This window comes from Diadema antillarum, unplaced genomic scaffold (genome assembly GCF_040938485.1).
Source record: "Diadema antillarum isolate AM-2024a unplaced genomic scaffold, OU_Dant_1.0 seq00000833_RagTag, whole genome shotgun sequence".
Classification (NCBI taxonomy): Eukaryota; Metazoa; Echinodermata; class Echinoidea; order Diadematoida; family Diadematidae; genus Diadema; species Diadema antillarum.
In genome coordinates, this window is record NW_027271709.1 from 306,562 (window position 1) to 324,347 (window position 17,786).

The 17,786-nt window shown below is 39.3% G+C and overlaps 1 protein-coding gene across 4 annotated transcripts in view; it reads right to left on the reverse strand.

Annotated features, from left to right (window-relative positions):
- The window catches only part of LOC139740080 (uncharacterized), an 81,311-nt gene that overhangs the window by 51,324 nt on the left and 12,201 nt on the right, over positions 1 to 17,786 (reverse strand). For 2 of the 4 annotated variants that reach the window (XM_071650670.1, XM_071650667.1), the window contains exon 1: positions 1,241 to 1,277. The exons of 1 other annotated variant lie outside the window; for it this stretch is intronic. In XM_071650670.1, the coding sequence (XP_071506771.1) occupies positions 1,241 to 1,270 (30 nt within the window). In that variant the 5' untranslated portion in view covers positions 1,271 to 1,277. Of the gene's footprint in view, positions 1 to 1,164; positions 1,278 to 17,786 lie in introns of those variants that run through there. One more of the 4 variants, XM_071650669.1, reaches the window with a different exon arrangement.

The window sequence follows — 17,786 nt, forward strand, 5'->3', positions numbered from 1 at the left end:
AAAATTCTCAATTCCCCAAATATGTGTACCTACACTCCTAGAAAAATATAGCAAACCCAGTTCAAGACATTTCTGACAAACCTGCCATTTCAATATTTTGCCAGTTATGTGAAACTGTCATGGATCACACATTGTGAAGACATTGTACTATACGCTTATTGGGAGAATCATGCATTATGGCGGAGGCATCAGTCGCCATAGCGACATTTCTAGTTTTCTCTATTCACACTTTATTGGCTGTTTCACTTTGTAGCCCATGTCACAAATATTGTTTAATCAGAATCTAAAATCTACTCATTCACGTCAACAATCATGAGTCATACATTTGGGACCAAGAGAAAAGAAAAATGACAACAAAGAACCTCATGGTTTGTACACACTAAAGCGTTTTGCAAGATACTGATAGGCTTCCTGTATTACCTGTTGTTTACAAGTGTCAATCAATGTTCAAAGTACGTCAACATGGGGTATATGACTCATTTTGGTTAAGTACAGAAACAATTTTCTCTTCCTTTTTTTTTTTAAAGTTCTGGCTACGTGTGCAACAGCTTGTACATCTCTTTCACTTACAATAAACACTCGTGTACTGTGTAATGAAGACAAAATAAATCCTGGCATAGGCAATTCCACCGACGCAATGCTACGGTATTTTTTTAACGCAATGTTTTTCATCAAAAGGTGTACTCCCTCCCCCCCCCCCCCCCCCCCACCAACTGTCTCAGTTCAGGACCATGGTTCATATAATGAGGGGATATAATTTGTACATTACAATCTATTGTATAAAAGAATAATAGCTACTTCACATGGAAATGGCTCTACTGGCAACAGCTGCTTACTCGCTTTCAACAGAGTAACTTTATAAAATGTTAAAATTATCTGAGCACTTTTAAAAGGAAAAAAAAAGGCTCTGTGGACCTAAAATGTGATACCGGTATCTAAAGCCTGGTTCTCCTGTCTTATTGAAAGGAATGAATGTAAAGTTTCCTTTCATGTGAACAAATACTTTTAAGTGTGTTATGCCGACACCAAATACACATAATTGACAATAATTGACAAACTGACAAAAATCCATTAATGTCAAATAGACGTATGTAAAAAACTTTGTGCAAAGAAATAAAGAAACATAAACATTTTAAACTTAAAAAGAACAGTGTCTACAATTACTCTCTGCATCATTGCAAAGTGGCCTCACAGTAAGGGCAGTACTTGAAACTTCCCACCGCACTTCACTTGGACTTACGTGGATGCTGCTGTCTGAAGATGATGGCATTCTGAAATCACACGGGTGCCACAGATCAATATCGCAAAATATGGGATTTCCACGCAAAAATCATGCACACCGAAGAAATGCCGGCAAAAAGTACTTTCCAATCATCATGATAAGTTGGTATCTCTGTCGTTGTTTAGTTACACCACTGCTCTCCCTCTCTCTACCCAGCACATGGAGAAGCTATACACTGGTACGTCCTCGCTCGGCGACCACCGACACGGCTACTCTGGACTGAAACCTAATGACACAACCCATATAAGAGCTGGGTGGTTTTTATGGCAGTCTCCTCTGAATGGCATTGCATGTGACTTGAAGCATATCTGAGAGACGAGAGAGAGAGAGCGAGAGAGACGGGGAGCACTGACGACACAATAGCAAAACAAACTCTGATCTGGGTGGGTATTTCACAGCTATTGTTGACATACTGCAGCTTCCCAGACAGCATGCACCATTTGTATTTATTTTTTTTAAAAAGGTCCTTGATGCTTTAGCGAATTCGCAAGAAAGCGGAAGCTTGCGGCTGTACCAGTTCTCAAAACCCAAGAGTCTTCCCATTACCAGCAAAGTCAAATTGAGTTTCCAATGATAACTGTCACGTCTTCTCATCATACAGATGGTTACTCTGCTGTATAGTCTTAAAGATTGGCATTGTTCTTTGACAGGTCTTCAAGCAGGCTGGGTAATCTAGACTAGAACCCGCAAATGTATTGTAAACCACATTACGGGAAGGGACAAAAAAACAACAACAAAACCCTGGATTAAAAATGTGCATACCTACGTTGTTAGGTTGAATGCCTAAGGGGAAATACTTGTGTAACATAGAGGGCAGTAAACTAGATGCCAGGTAAAACTTGGACTTGACTGAAAAATCGAACATTGCAAGCAGTATCTGTTCTTCATGTTTTTGAATGATTTCTAGAGTCATGTTGCTGTATGAATGTATACTTTAAACTACAAAAGAGTGTTAATATCATATCATTGTATGATATTCTCCATAGTTTTAATTTGCCTTGATACGTAAGTATCACATTAACAATACTGGTGTAAAGTTGTTAGTATCTATAACCACACCACAAAGGCACAACGAAGGACTTCATGCTACAATTTTGTGGAATGTGGAATGTTATCATTCTAAACTTTGCCCTGTAAGGTCTAACTTTCCATATATGGCATGTGTAGCAATTATGTCCACGAAGAATGTGTATACATTGTTGAGGTTTATGTGCATATATCATATACAATTATGAATAGTATCTGAATTTTTTTTTTTAAAGTTATATTTCTTATGAATAACTTATATTTTTAAAGACATGTTGCCCTCTTGAGAGAAAAAGGTAAAAACCAAAGTTTATTCCATGAATGGTTGATATACTCACTTCTTTTGGCATGGGTGTTAAACCTTCATGCCTCTGTTAAGTTCACAAGATTGCAAATGAAAGAAATGATCATGTTTGGTTCAAGTTGGATATAAAAGGATACAGCCATGAATACTTAGTTTTAGATTAAAATGCCATGAATTTTGTCGAAAATTCAACAATCTTGATTTTGCACTAAGGCACACATACAGGTATGGAGTGCATGTGTCTAGTGTTCATGTACATATGATGTACGTATGTTCCACAAGCCACTATTGCATTGTTAGCATGGGCTGAATATGTACTTGATGTGACTGTGAGTGGGTACAACATCTTATACGTTTGGTAGCAGTGCTTCCATATTGTACACTGAACACCAAATTTGAAATGATAAACCTGACAATCCCTCTTCGCTGGAGTTAGCCAATGGAGACACAGTACAAAAATCGGCAACACAAATATTGGAGCTTGGTTCAGCAGACGACATTCAACTCCAAGCCTAAAACTGGCTACAAACAACCGCAAATCAACTCATACTTTTGAGCTCAACCTTCTGACATCGCACTGATTTCGAGTTCTGGCTTTTTGTTGGTGTAGGGTCTTTCTCACACCCCAGCTTCACTCTTCCCATCCACCTCTCCCACATCTCCACCAACTCCCAAACTCTTTAAAAACTCTGGAGGTAATTCCATTGCAGTCATCATCACCTGGTAGTCCAAAGTCTAGCTGGGCATGTTGTCGGAGGGAAAGTGCACACAAGGAAGTGCACTTTTTCTTTATGCTCGTGCCCTTTCAAGATTTGACGACACAACCTCTCCCTGCCGTTACTTGGACGGAAAGGTGAAAGTAAACAGAACGGACCATTCACATCAAGAAGCCGACTGACATAAGCCCAATAGCATACGGGTACACAGAATATTGACACGGCTGCCAGTGCAACATTACCGGCAACTGAATGAGCTGCATTTGCTGTTGAACTGGATACTTAAATTTTTTCATCAGATTAAAGTTCCAAGTCAGTTTTCACAAGGTCATACTCTATTCTGTACGGAGTTGACCGTTTGATTGGAAGATTCAATGTGTCACATAATGATGAAGATTAAAGTTTGAATACTAGACAGAATACACTCAATGGTTGAATAGACTTGTTATCCATGGAATCTACAAATTTAATACTGGTATGGTGAACTACTAGATCTTGAATAATTTCTTTTCAAAAAATACATACATTAAAAAAAAAAAACTCTTGTTAAAATTCCTGTCAAGAGCAAGTTAGGTATTCAACCTACAGCTTAAAGGGGCTGTACAGTACTGGTTGAGGTGGGGATTCATGTTTTCAACATTCGTAAGTGAGAAAATGAGAAACCTCTCATGAAATATGAAAGAGCACGTAATTCTAAGAAGAATTCAATGTTTACTTGATGAAAATTGGTTTTGAAATGGCTGAGATATTCCAAAAAGTGATAATAATAAAAGGCGGCAGAACACAACTTTATTAGGATCTCTTTGTTTCACCTTGTTTTCGGATGTCTCAGCCATTTAAAAACCGATTTTCATCAAATAAACTGTTGATACCGTTTAGAATTGCATGCTCTTTGACATCTCATAAAGTGGTTTCTGAATATCTTGCAAAAACGTTAAAAGCTAAATCCTTACCTCGACCAGAACTCTACAAACCCTTTAATGCATGCAGCATTGCACTTGTACATATTATGCACCACCGACTTCACATGCACTCAAGTTACACCTCGGCGTAATATATCCAGTTTTGGACGTTGCTGAGTATCCACGTAGAAGTAGAAGCAAAATGAGGGCAATATGCCAACCAAAAATTTTGAAAGCAAAACTGAAAATGACACTGAACACTTCCCAGAGAACATTATGTAAATTTGAGCATCAGTAAACTTTCCTCCCAACAGCATGTGATAAAATGGCTGGAAAAAAAAAAAGTTATATTCATGATAAGCCATAAACCACATCCATATCCCAAACTGCTTGTTTATCACCCCTCATTCATGCTGACCATGAAACTGGTCACATATGTCACCCAAAACCAGCAGTAAACAAGCTTCAATACAGATTGAAAGTGCTCTGCCCCCATGGATCCTTTTTAGCTTTTCCAGTCAATTAGTCAGCTCGCTCAAATCCAAGGTGGGGCCCTCTGATTGGCTAGAGAAAATATGCTAATGAGCTTAGGGTGTCCCAATATTCCCTGAGGTAGGGATTACCCCAGATTTTATAAGAAAGGCTAGCCCTGGTGGAAGGTCTTCCCTTGTCTAGCTTGGAGGATTCCCACTGGCTGCAAGGGCATTGCAAGGTCGCTTGACATTGGAAGACAGCATACGTACAACTGTACATATCACTGGCAATGCTCCATTGTGAAGCGCAAAGAGCTGTGTGATCTGTTTTTTATGTTACTTGTATTATTCCTCAATACACATACTTCATATCATGTTGCAAGATGTTTCATGCATTCAAGTTACACTTGTACCTTGTGCAGAACAAATGATGTCATTTTGATTATAACCAAGAAATGGAATCATGATTTCATGTGTGATTGTTCTCATTTTGTGAATACCTCAGGAAAGAAAAAACAACAACAGGTAATGATCTGACTAGAAGGACCTGAACAGCAGAGGGAGGCAAATGTGTTGTTCTTCTTCAAAAAACACAAGTATACAACATAACCCCACCCATCCCCTCCCACCCCCCCCCAAAAAAAAAAAAAAAAACTATAACAAATCTGAAATTGCATTTTTCCCCTTTGAAATAAAACCATGATCAAAACAGATAATGTCTGTATCTTCAGTAGATAACACTCAATCATCTCCACGGGATATGCGATGACCCTTTCCTATCAGGCAAACTTCATCCTGGTGAGCTACAATACTTAACCAACTCTCCATACAGGAAATTTCAAAGGCAAATGTGAATATGTGCAATACAAAAATCTGAAGTTTTGGTATTTAAATGCCACTGCCCCACAGGACACTTTGAACAGAGTTCTCCTGCTAGGCGCATTCAGTACGTTGTGCAAACTGTATGTGACTGTACTTTAAATGTGGCAACTCAGTTTCACAGAAATAAAATGTATTAAAGCAGAGCTCAAACAAGAATGATGGCACTGATATTAAGCTTTCAATGATGTGAGATCATAAGCATTTGCTTTCCTCACTTTCGCAAACACAAAACAAAACAAAACAAGACTGTGTGAAGAAGAAGAAGAAAAGAAGAAGAAGAAAACAAAGTCATGACCCAAATCTGTCATTGAGTTTACTTTGCCAGCTTTCCTGAGTAAAAATGATATAGAACAACAAAACAATACAGACACTATTAAAGAAACAACAAAATCGGGCAACAGGCAATATCTTGCGGCACAGACTTAAGTTTCCTGCAATAAACCGGCGTTCCGCTGTACACAGAACTTTTTCCTGAGAAAAAGATTGACTGTGAGCCAAGCATTGAACACTCTTCCTTACTGGGACATGCACAATGACACAGACAGTAGTGCCAAAAAAAAAAAATGGATCTTACAGCATTAGAGTTTGTACATCTGATTTTGCCTCCCAAAAATTCAGTAGAACAAATATGTGGGACTATTGTAAAAGTGGAAATTTTCGTGCGAGTAATTTTTTCATTCTAGGCCTGGTAAGATAAAGTTTGCATGTTCATTTTTAATTCTGCAGAATCAAGATGAAATGTAGTATTACATTATAGCAAGCAAAAAGTTCTGCATGTTTTTACTTTTGCACTAGATTCATGTCACAAGAAATGTGTGAAAAATTTCCCTCACTGGTGAAAAATTCCCACCTTATACAATACTAGTTTTACATGGAGTCATTGTGAGATATACAAAATACTGGAACAAATGTATTTTGTTTCGAGTCCTGTATAACTTTTTCTGAGTCATTATCTGATGTTGAGTTTTATCTACATTGTATAATGCCCAGTATGATGGGGGGGGGGGGGGAGGATAACAGTTTTAGCTTTCTAACCATTATCAGGAAAAAATTGCAAGCACTTTTCACAAAGCAGTCTATTTGTAGGTGAGCATGGTGACACAAAAGTCAAATTTAACTGTCATTGCAAAGTTGGAACATCCAGCTAAATTTAAGATATGTGTGTCTGAAAGGTAAAGTGGCCATTAAAATGATGATTAAGTAACCAGGACAGCCTAAATATTGAGAAATAATTGAGAACACATTCACACCCTGTCTGATCATCCATTTCATATCAATCACTCTGAAAAGTGATGAACCGCAGGTGCATTTCGTAAAATGTTGACACATTGTGTAACACAACATCGGCAGCTTCCACTCACACTAATGGTGAACACATTAACACATCTAACACCTAGTATACAAACACACAACACAAAGAAACATACACTTTCACACAAGTGTATGTTACACTTTCAAGGGCGAGGACCAAACTTTCTAATTGCCCCACAGCAAACACATTTGTGATATGCATACATGTAGGTTTGGCCCAACTGCAACTCTGAATAAACTGACCCCCCCTCTCCCCCCCCCCAAAAAAAAAGAAATTGTTTCATCAAAAACTACACTTTTAACTCTTTATATATGCTTCGTTCACACACCTGACTCAGTCGACGGCATGCCAACTTCGCATATTCTGCTCAAACGCACAAATTCACCCAAAGCGATCAATAAATCGCCAAATACCGCAGTAGAATGAAAGCGATTCCATTCCTGCCACATGTCCTATGTAGCTTGCATTCAATGTTGCGATTGACTATCAAGGGGTGTTCGTCACTGGAATTGCGAAGAAAAAAATAAGTTTCTGTCACTGCTTTATGTGCAAAGTCACGCCTCTTATATAATAATGTAGCTTCTGGTCATTTGAAAGAAAAGCAATCAGAGATTTGACATACAATTTACATCAAAGCAAAGCTTGACATTATCTCTAATACCTTTCCTCAATATTATGAGGGTAACAGAAATCTATAAAAGTTATATAGTTTTGTAAAAAAAAGATTGTTTTCCAAAGCATCACTACGTTGCTATCTCAGAATAATGTGGCACACAGGGGGTTTATACAGGGCTCAACACTAACGGTGGCCCGGTGGCCCGGGGCCACCAAAAATGAAAGTCGGGCCACCAAATTTCAAAAAAGGGCAAATTTGGTGGCCCGCCTCGGGCCACCAAAATATTTTGAAAAGTATGTCAATAAATTCGTAACTTTTTGCGCCGGAAATTAGCAGTTAAATTTGTTCAAAGGATGGATGAAAAGGACTGAATGAATGCCTGAGAGTGAGTGTTGCAAGTTTGTTGAAGTTTATTAGGTGATACGCTATCAGCGTATCACCTATTGTGATTGTCAAAATCTCTCTTTATTTTTTTTTATTCTTCTTTCTTTCTGGACAATTTTGTGTCGTCAATATCTCAAGAATGACATAACGAAATAACATGACATTTTCAGTCAACATGTCTCATGACAAAATCTAGCCACAATAAGGTTTTCATGACAGTAACATATCTATGACGTCATCTAGGCGCCATTTTGTGATTTTCGGACCTTGTCACATGATCGATCATAACTTCATAACTAGATGTCATTTCTGTATCATTTTCGGTGGACATGAAGTTCAGGTCACGCTCTATCTTACTTTTTAACGCTAGTTACACAGGTCATCATTACGCGCGCGTAAGCGCGCGTCAAAATTTTAAAAGGCTCAAAACGACTTCCCAATGGGAAATCTCGAAGTTTCAGACAATTTTAAGCGTTTCAAACATTTTCTCGCGTGCGCGTCCGTCCGCGCAATTCCGCGCGCAGAGCCCGTAAGCAACATGAAAATGCAATTTTTTTGACTGATTTGGATTCCTGATACTTTGAGTAACAATATCCATTGATTTCCGATCGATTTCGACCTATAACAAAGGAATGCACTGGCGTCAAAGTTGAAATTCCACGTGCGCGTCTTTCTGCAAATATAGTGAAAAAACATGTCTTTGTTTATTTCGCCATGGCTCTTTAAATCGTCCGTTGACCCTATATTTCTATTGCATATTACAAAAGTATATGAATTGTAAATAACATTCCTGGTATCAATATTGCCAGGAAAACGCGATGACGTCATCATATCGTCATTTTAGATGAAAAAAGTGGAATTGATTTTTTTGAGGTACTGTTTCTGACATTCATTTGCTCGTATCTCTGTTGTTTAAGCTCAATATTATCCCAAATTCAGATATGTTGCAGTTTGAACATTTGCCTTTCAAGTCCATGTGATGGTTTTGAAATATGATGACGTCATCACACTAGAAATTGTGATTAAAGGTAAAGACTCAAAATCAGACAAGTTTACGTGTTATGTCTATGGGAGGTGATTTTTTTTTTAAACCATGCATTGACTTGACAACGTTTAAGCACCTTTACCTCATCTGATTTTGCTCCATTTCCTCTGAAACATAAATATGTTGTAGTTTAGACAATAAGCTTTAGTAATCATGCATTTTATGTTTTCAAATCTCCTCATCAGGTTGACAATTTTGCAATTTAAAACTGAAAATGAGAATGCAATCTGTACGGAACGATTCCCAATTTTTCTTTGCAACTGTATATTGATCGAATCCACGCTGCCACTTGTGAGAAATTGAATAGCGCCATCACAAGTCGACACTGTCACAATAGTATTTACATTTAAGTTTTGCACTCGATCTTCAGGACAGCAATGTGGCATAATCTGTTAGCGCGCTGGTTCTTCATAACGCCATACCGGAAGGCGAGAGGTTCGACCCCCGCAGGACTTTTATCCGTTCTTTCTTCTTTTTTTTTCTCTCTTTTTTTTTCGGCAGTTCAGCTTTACTCCGATGTCATTTATCGTATTATTTTATCAAGTGTACGTAACCCGTGAACACGGCTGCTCTATTTCCCTTGCTTTGTATTGGAGTTTGGAGATTGGGTTTGCTTCAATAATTTTGTCACACTTAATGTTGTAAATTGCCCCTTGTTACAGTGTCCCGCTTGCCACGATTCGTTTTCTCTTTCCTTTTCTCTTCATTTGTTCTTGTTATACTGTAGCAGGATATTTAGGAACGTGTTCGTTTACATAACTAACATGAATGGGAACTGAATTAATTAACTCTAGTCCAGGTGCATGGCGTCTCGCTTATCTCTTTGGAATTCCAGGTTATTGTTTGACCAAATAACGGAGTTAAAGACAGGCAGGGAAGGAAGTGACTTGATATTGCTTCATAATGAGGAATTTCGGGCAACACCTTTCCAAGTGTAGTGATTATGACGGGGTTCTCTGTCGTTTATTTTCGTCATGGCTGTTTCACTAGTTAGCCATAGGTGATATTATGTTGCTGGCATCTGGGAGAATAGAACAGATCAGTACCAAACTGGAATAGCCCTATAAGCAATGTGGTAAGCGTTCAATTTTTTGCATCATCTTTCTTCTTTAAAGTCAATCACTACTGATCGAAATACGCAATATAATATGACACGTTCCACTGGTAGTTTAGGCAAAGGGAGTTAATGCATGATGCAATGATAAATGTGCTACCATTGATTTTAGAGACGTCATTGTGGTGTGGTACTGGTGATGGTAAGGGAACCATAGATTGCTTTTAAAGTAATGAGACAATCATTGGACCTTTGCATCAAGACCGTATTCCCATCTAGAATATAATGCATGTTCGTGCGGCGTTTTTTTTTTTAATCCTGACGTGGACATTTTTTTTTCTTGTTTTTAATTTAAGAATGTTATCTAAATTTGTTTCTTTCCCCTAACATTTGTTTTTTGTTGAATATAGAGTTAGACGTTCCGTGATCGAGTAGAAGAGCAGCGATTTAGTTACAGTTTCAATGCATCTTGTTTACCATCTTCTCTGACATTAAATTGATGGTTTTTATATTTGACATTGTCTGTCTATTTGCCAGTTTATGCTCATAAACCACTGCTATAACAACTAATACATTTGCTTCACCTGTCACACGCAATGACATGGATTGCAGTTGTGCATGCAGTTTTCCTTTTGCCACCTCTCGTTTTTCTCTCCCCTTTTCCCTCACTTTGGTTTTGTTATACTGCAGATGGGAATGATTACAATAGCATAACCCAACTTAAAGTAGGAATGAGAACTGAATAAATTAACTCTGGGCCAGGTGTATATAGCGTCTCGCTCATCTCTTTGAAATTTCAGGTTGCCATTGTTCGACCAACGGAGTTGAAGACAGGCTTTATGTTGCTATAGAGGTATCTCGCGCCACATGAATGGAATGCATACGCTGTTTAGTATTAGTAATACACTTTTTCATGCCCATCCCTGCCAATAAAAGTGTGTTTGACGGGGTTCTGTGTCATTCTGCCTACGAGAAAGCAAAGTTTTATTTTCGCCATGGCTGTTTCTCTATGCGTAGCCGTGGGTGATGGGTGTTGTTGGCATCTGGGCAGTAAAGAACCGAGTATCATGCTATAATACCCCCCCCCCCCCCCCGTTAGGTTCTAAGCGTTCAATACGGTGATATATCTTTCTTCTTTATTATATCGATCACTGCTGATGGAATTACAGAATTATGTTATGACACGTTTCACTCAAAGCTTAAAAAACAAAGTTTATGCACGATACAAGTAATGGTGCATGAGTCCTATAGGCCATTGATTTTAGATGAGAAATTATGATATGCCTAAAGTAGTGGTGTCATTGATTAGGAATTAATGACACGATTAAGCACTCCTTCCACTTCTAACTGTCCCCTTTGAATGTGTGTCGATCACGTGAGATCGTCATAAATTATCATTCACGTATAAGCTTACGTTCAAAGTGTACTCTTAGTTGGAGGAGACCTATAGTTACATGGTTAAAGGTGATGTTTTGCCCTTTTCTCTTTAATTGAGGTATCACTTTCGTCCAGGATAAATCACATTCTCATGTAAACAGACTCACTTGCTCTATATCCCCTGTTTTGTATCGGAGGCTTCATTGGTTTTACTGCTGGTAAATCTCACAGGCTTGTATATAGTTGTAAGAGCTCTCTGAACTGATCATTGTGATAGCAAGATTAGAGGGAGTCATATTGGTTATGTAAATAATGGTCAAAGGTCATGTTTTAAAAGGCCACTGTTAAAGCCAGGATGGTTATAAACACTTAATTGTCATGTTTTATTTGTACGTGCCGAGGATCACTTGGACCCCGTTTACAGTGCGAGGCTCGGCCGCGTTCGGTGTAAACGCGCAAAAGGCCAAATGCGGGGCCAAAATTGGCCTCGCATTAGGCCACGCTCTGGAGGTGGTCTCGGCCGCGGCCGAGCCGCGGTCGCGCCCGGCCTTTTTCTCAGTGTAAGCGCAAACTGGGCTAAATGCGCGGCCAATTTTAGTCTGGCTTCCAAACCCTCGCCTGTACTATTTCGCTATTCAGGATATTAACTACTTCAACGTCGAAAACTAGTATAGTTTAAGGTGGTTTTGTCCTGCAAAGGATTTTCTCCTTCGACAAAGGCCTTTGCCCGAACGGCGACTTCGTCGCCACGGAATTCAGTTGGCAAAGGATCTGAAAACCAGACAATACCAAATTGCGTTTGTTTAAAAGGGTAGAGCGCCACTACGACAAAATATTGAAAGGTTCGAATCAAAAGCGCGGCCGAGCCCGGCAGTGTAAACGGACTAAATTGCGGGGCTCGGCCTCGCAATTGAGGTTGTCCTTGATTGCAGCTCGGCCGCGGCTCGGCCCAGCCCCGCACCGTAAACGGGGTCTAAGTTTATGCACTGTAAGTACTCAAAAAGTCCGTAAATCGACTTAGTCGCACACGCACAGAATTTCCACTTAGTTTGTGTGACAGAAAAACAAATGTGATCTGAATAATGTAGGCCCAGAAAAGTTCAACTAAGTATCTCATTAGAACTTCAAGGTTCTGTATTACATTCTTTTCTTTGTCGATCACGGATGACCGACATCTGATGACCCCAAGCGTATCACCTAACTCGTCTTCAGTGTGACGAGTTTCATATCTCGTTTATGAGTAGATATGTCCAACTTCTAATTCTTACTATCATAAATCTTAAATATTTGACTCATTAAAAAAAAGGACTTTTAATGTTTTTTATTGTTTTTTTTCGGGACACCAAATTTTTCTCTCGGGCCACCAAAAATTTGAAATTTAGAATTTTGGTGGCCCCATCAGGCCACCAAACAAAAAAGTTAGTGTCGAGCCATGGTTTATACCATGGCACATAAAGAGTTAATAAAGCCATTGACAGTTGTTTGCACATAAATTTACTGGCATCAAGCGAAGAGAAAGTATAGATTTTAGTCTCCATACCAAAAATATTTCACATTGGGCCATGTTTGAGTAATCACTTTTTTTTCTATCTCTTCTATCTCACGGCTGTTTAGAGCTGGAAAGAGACATTTCGCTGACTACAAAACTTGGCAAGCATATGATATTATATCTTCCAATGCTTACGTTACATCCGGCCTCTCGGTTCCTGAAATACACTGGCAATAGGAAATCAACGGCCAGCTAGCACAGATGCTAATCATACATGCATACCGGTTACTAGCTTTACAGGATGTACTGTACTATCATAGCAAGGTCAGTGAGAAGTAGCAAGTTTAGTGCTTCATGTTGACATCACATAATACCTTTTGCCATTAAAAGCGGACATTTTGGAGGTGTGGAAATTTTTGCACATTTTGCACAACCAGAAACTAGCACGAAAATAAAAGAATGCAAATTTTTTTGTTTGCTATATGTACTCGAAACACGTTTCATTCCAGGGAATTAAAACATGCGGAATTCATTTAAACCGGCTGAGAATGAAGAAAATAACTTGTGTGGAAATTTCTCCTTTTACAGTGTATTTCCTGCAAATGTCAGCAACAATCACAAGCATTAAGAAATGGATATCAAGAATATCTTTCCACTTCATAATCACAAATAGTCATATATTTGGAGTCTTTTGAGTATCAAACTGAGCAAGTAAAAAGAGAATAGACGACCCAGCCACATAAAATGTAAGGTCACTTTGTGTTTTCATGTAAAAAGTCAATTCTACATCTATTTGAACACATGAACTAACTAGTCCAATTTTAATTTCTTCATGTGCCTAATGCCATTACCCTTCTCTGTTAAGATTTTCGTCCTATTCCATTTTTTTTCTGTTTCCTTTATTCATCTACTAACAATGAACATCAGAATATTCACAGAAACTACATTCATTTGACTCTGGATGAAATATCTACTAAGGTACTATTCAGTTCAAGGATAGTTCTGAAAAAAAACAACTGATTTAAAACCAACCAAATGTTGCAGTTTTTAATAATACACAGATCGAAAGCACATGTACAATGTAATATTTTTTTTCATGTTTCATTTTAAAGGAGTAGCACATGTGTGTGTGTACGGTACACATGTATTGTGTAGAAGATGGAATGACTTGGAAATGATATGAAGACTAAATGCATAATGACTGCACATTTGACACATTATTTCATATCTTTAACTGCTGGAAAAAGTATATAAAAATCACATTAAGGTGTATAAACAATAATATTCCTTTATAATAATAAATCACAACCAAAATTGAAGCAGCCCTGGTTTAATAGCATGAGGAAGACTAGCAATTTAAAGTGAGCAAAGAAAGGAATAATCTCACTGAATACACAGCTGCATACCTCTTCAGATATCCAACTGAGTTTTTAATTCCACTGCTCCTTCGTAGACAAAATGCATTTGGCAGATAATATTAAATGATTGTGTATATGAATTTAATGACCTCATTAAATGTATCAATCCAAGATATTCGTGAACAGACTGGAGGAATCGAGTTGAGAGGTAGAGTGTCCAATAACAGCTAGATTAACGCTTTCCTGCAGATGAAGAACTTTAAAATGAGCTTCGCAGGTCGAGTATATCATAGCAAGGTAATTATTGCAGGAGAGCAGTTTGCCAATTGACTTCAGTCGGACAAGTGCTCTATGGTAATCTTTGCGTAGTCTGCTAATCACTGCGTGTAGCTTGCATGGGAAGTGATTAAGAGCACTCGGACGCTATCTGAATTCAAACGGGAAGCCTGCGTCAGAACTTCGTTTCTGAGTAGCCAGTCCTTTCGTCACAGAGTTTCCACAGAAGAAGGAAGCAATATGGAGGTGTTAGCAGCCCCAATCAATTGTTTTCAAGATGCAATCACGTGATCATTCTTTTAAGAAGATAAGAATATGCCTGTGACATCAAAGCTATGAGTATCGCACCCAGCCCTATTCTTTGATTCTTTGATTCAACCATATCTATGATTCAAGATATTATATAAACCAGAGTGGCTAATGTTTAGCAATTTATTTGTACATTGGGCTCCTTGATTAAAAGCAGGTCTATAGTAAAAATAGACCTGTGTAATAGCTGATCTCCTCAGTGTGTACACCAATTGTCATCATTTGTTTTATTTTGGGAGATTCGTGTGTTTATTTTAATAGAATTCAGAACAGTAGATGTTGAGAGTTGACGTCAATTGCATTTTCAAAAGCCTAAGCACCTGCACATGTTGTATAATCCACTTGTGGCAGAAATGGGCATACATTGTACTTGAGATTGGTCTTCTCTGCACCCAAAAATTCAGTGGAACATAATTTTGATTTAAATGTGACAGAGTTTGCACTAGTTCCAGTATCATGCTGGTTGGAAAACCAGTTTGCTCTGACTTGTGGGCACAAGTGACAGCTCAGAGATGTTTAACGCATGGAGGCAATGGGGGGGGGGGGAGCAGAATGTACCGGTTCTGCACTTTTCCTCCTAGGAGAACTGAGTGCAGAGAATGAAATCCAAGAGTTTGAAAAGTTCCAGTATCATGTCAAAATACCAGTTTACTCTGAATTATGGGCACAACTCACAGCTGGGAGAAGTTTAAAGCACGGAGGTAATTTGGTGGGCAGAATGTACCGGTTCTGCGATTTTCCTACAAGGAGAATGGAGGGGAAAGACGGGAATTCAAGCTGGTGTCCATCCTAGGATAATGTCAAACGCGCCATTTCTCATGACAAGAAGTCATGAGTCACTCGCTATTCATAGGTGCTGGGAGGGGAAATGCTGGAATTGAGGGCATGCCGTTGCCATGACGAGGAGATGACTTGGGGAGACAGGTCCACCACTTTTGCTCCACACGGAGTTCCAGAACAACACAGGGTTCGCGGCTGCATCCCAAAGCACCAAGCCTGCAAACTGTAAAAACAATCAGTTTCAGCTCCTTGGTATCTTTCTCATCCTTAGATTTCTTTGTGAAATCCTGCAATATATCTTAAATTGGCTGTGTAACCGGAACTGGTGTATCATAGGCTTTGATACAACACATGTAAAGCATTGTTTTCAGCAACTGAACAGCTGAATAGTTGATGGAACAGTTGAGATGGTGAACATGGCTTGACATTTCCTACACAGTTGTGTATGTGCTTTTGTACGTCAATGTATCAACATTTCTAGATGCAGACATTACTTTTGACATCATATCAGACCATCTGAAAGGCATCTAGTTCTAAAAATTGTTTCTCAATTTTCTCACTGATGGCATACAGACGAGATCATATCATCCCCCTCACACAATGAACTGGGGGATAAGTCAGGGGCTTCGCTAGCGTAAGCCTTGCATAAATAACGCTCTGAAGATCCATCTGTTGCCTGGGGATAGGAAAAGAGATAGGAACGAGCGCATCCCAAAAGCCTCGAAAAAATCCCTCTCTGGGTTTCTCTGTTTTTCTGCTTGGCCGTGACTCCCTTTACCGCCTTTCCCCTTCTGAAGCCGAGAGCACGTACGTGACCAAGACAGAAAGATAGATAGCAACAGAGAGAGAAAGAGATGTTGGGGCGATGACACGTTTGGATGCGGGTGTTGCCGCTGGATACGATGTTTGCCGGAGCAGGGCCAGGTATTGACGTTCTTCCTCCTCAGAAGAAGAAGAAGAAAGAAGCAGACGAGAAACAAGACATGTTTGCTTGCACACACACACGAAGGAATTTGTGGCAGAGTCAATACCAAGAAGTTTCTTCTCCCTGGCGTTCTCCAGTGTTTTCATACCCTGGCACCCTTTTTTCTATCTCGACTACATTTCCTTCTCTATCCTAAAATTCAATGCATACCTCGTTCATATTTCATGCTCACCCCAATATCACCTCCTGCATTTTTACAAAATTTTGTCAATTTTTCTCTTCATGGAGCATGGACAGGTTAACTTCTAACTTCAATGGTAGAATACAACTGTTTCTGTTACACCGAAGTTACATGTGTCATTCCATATCTTCAGTTTCAAGTGGAGTGGCAACAGCTGTCAAGCACGGCCTCTGAGTGGGGCACAAATTTTAATGATCCGACAGAAGCTGTTTGATACTCGGCTCGTACAGCGTGTGTCCAACATAAGATCAAATACACTCATGATGAAAGACACAGCATTTTTCATGTAACCAGATAAGACTTCGGAAGTGGGGTCTGCCAAAAGTGACATTCACAAAACATGCACACATCCCCATTTCAATATATTTTTTGGCTTATCAAAAGGAAAAGGCACTGCTTGAAACTATTTGACAGGGCTCCCTCCACAGTTTGTCCCCGCTGCCAGCCCAAGTGACAGGCGCACACCGTTCACCTTTGACCCCGCTTGCCTGTCACAGCATTCGGCACTCTCTCTTGGCACATCATATTTCCTGTTGTTTTGCCAAGACTCTTGATGAATGATCTCCGAAAGAAGAGATGGGGTGGGTGGGGAGCCTCGGAGCATGCAGACAGGCCCGCAGGAATGAGGCTACAGGACAGCAGCAGGCAGGCTGACGAGTGTTTTCCTGGATGTAAACCCACCCACGCCCGCACACGCAGCAATCAGGAACAACCTTTTACTTCCAGTTCTACATTCTCCCACCTGTTAAAGGCCTTTGCATAGCATCATCTCCAACACTAATATTCAAATTCATTGAGAATTCTCCGAAATTGACGTAGTAATGACCTATTCTATTAACCTGTACCTCAACAACACTTTTCGATATGTAATTTGGAATCCAGTTTGCATACACTAGTTTTTGTTACGGCAGGCAAACCTTGGGCAAGCTTTCATGTTGTCAAGGAGAACCATTGTTTAAAAGGCATGCATAAAATTTGAAATTATGTTTTTCGGTCGATTGCATTGTGCCCGACTGGAACAGAACGTAGCCTCCT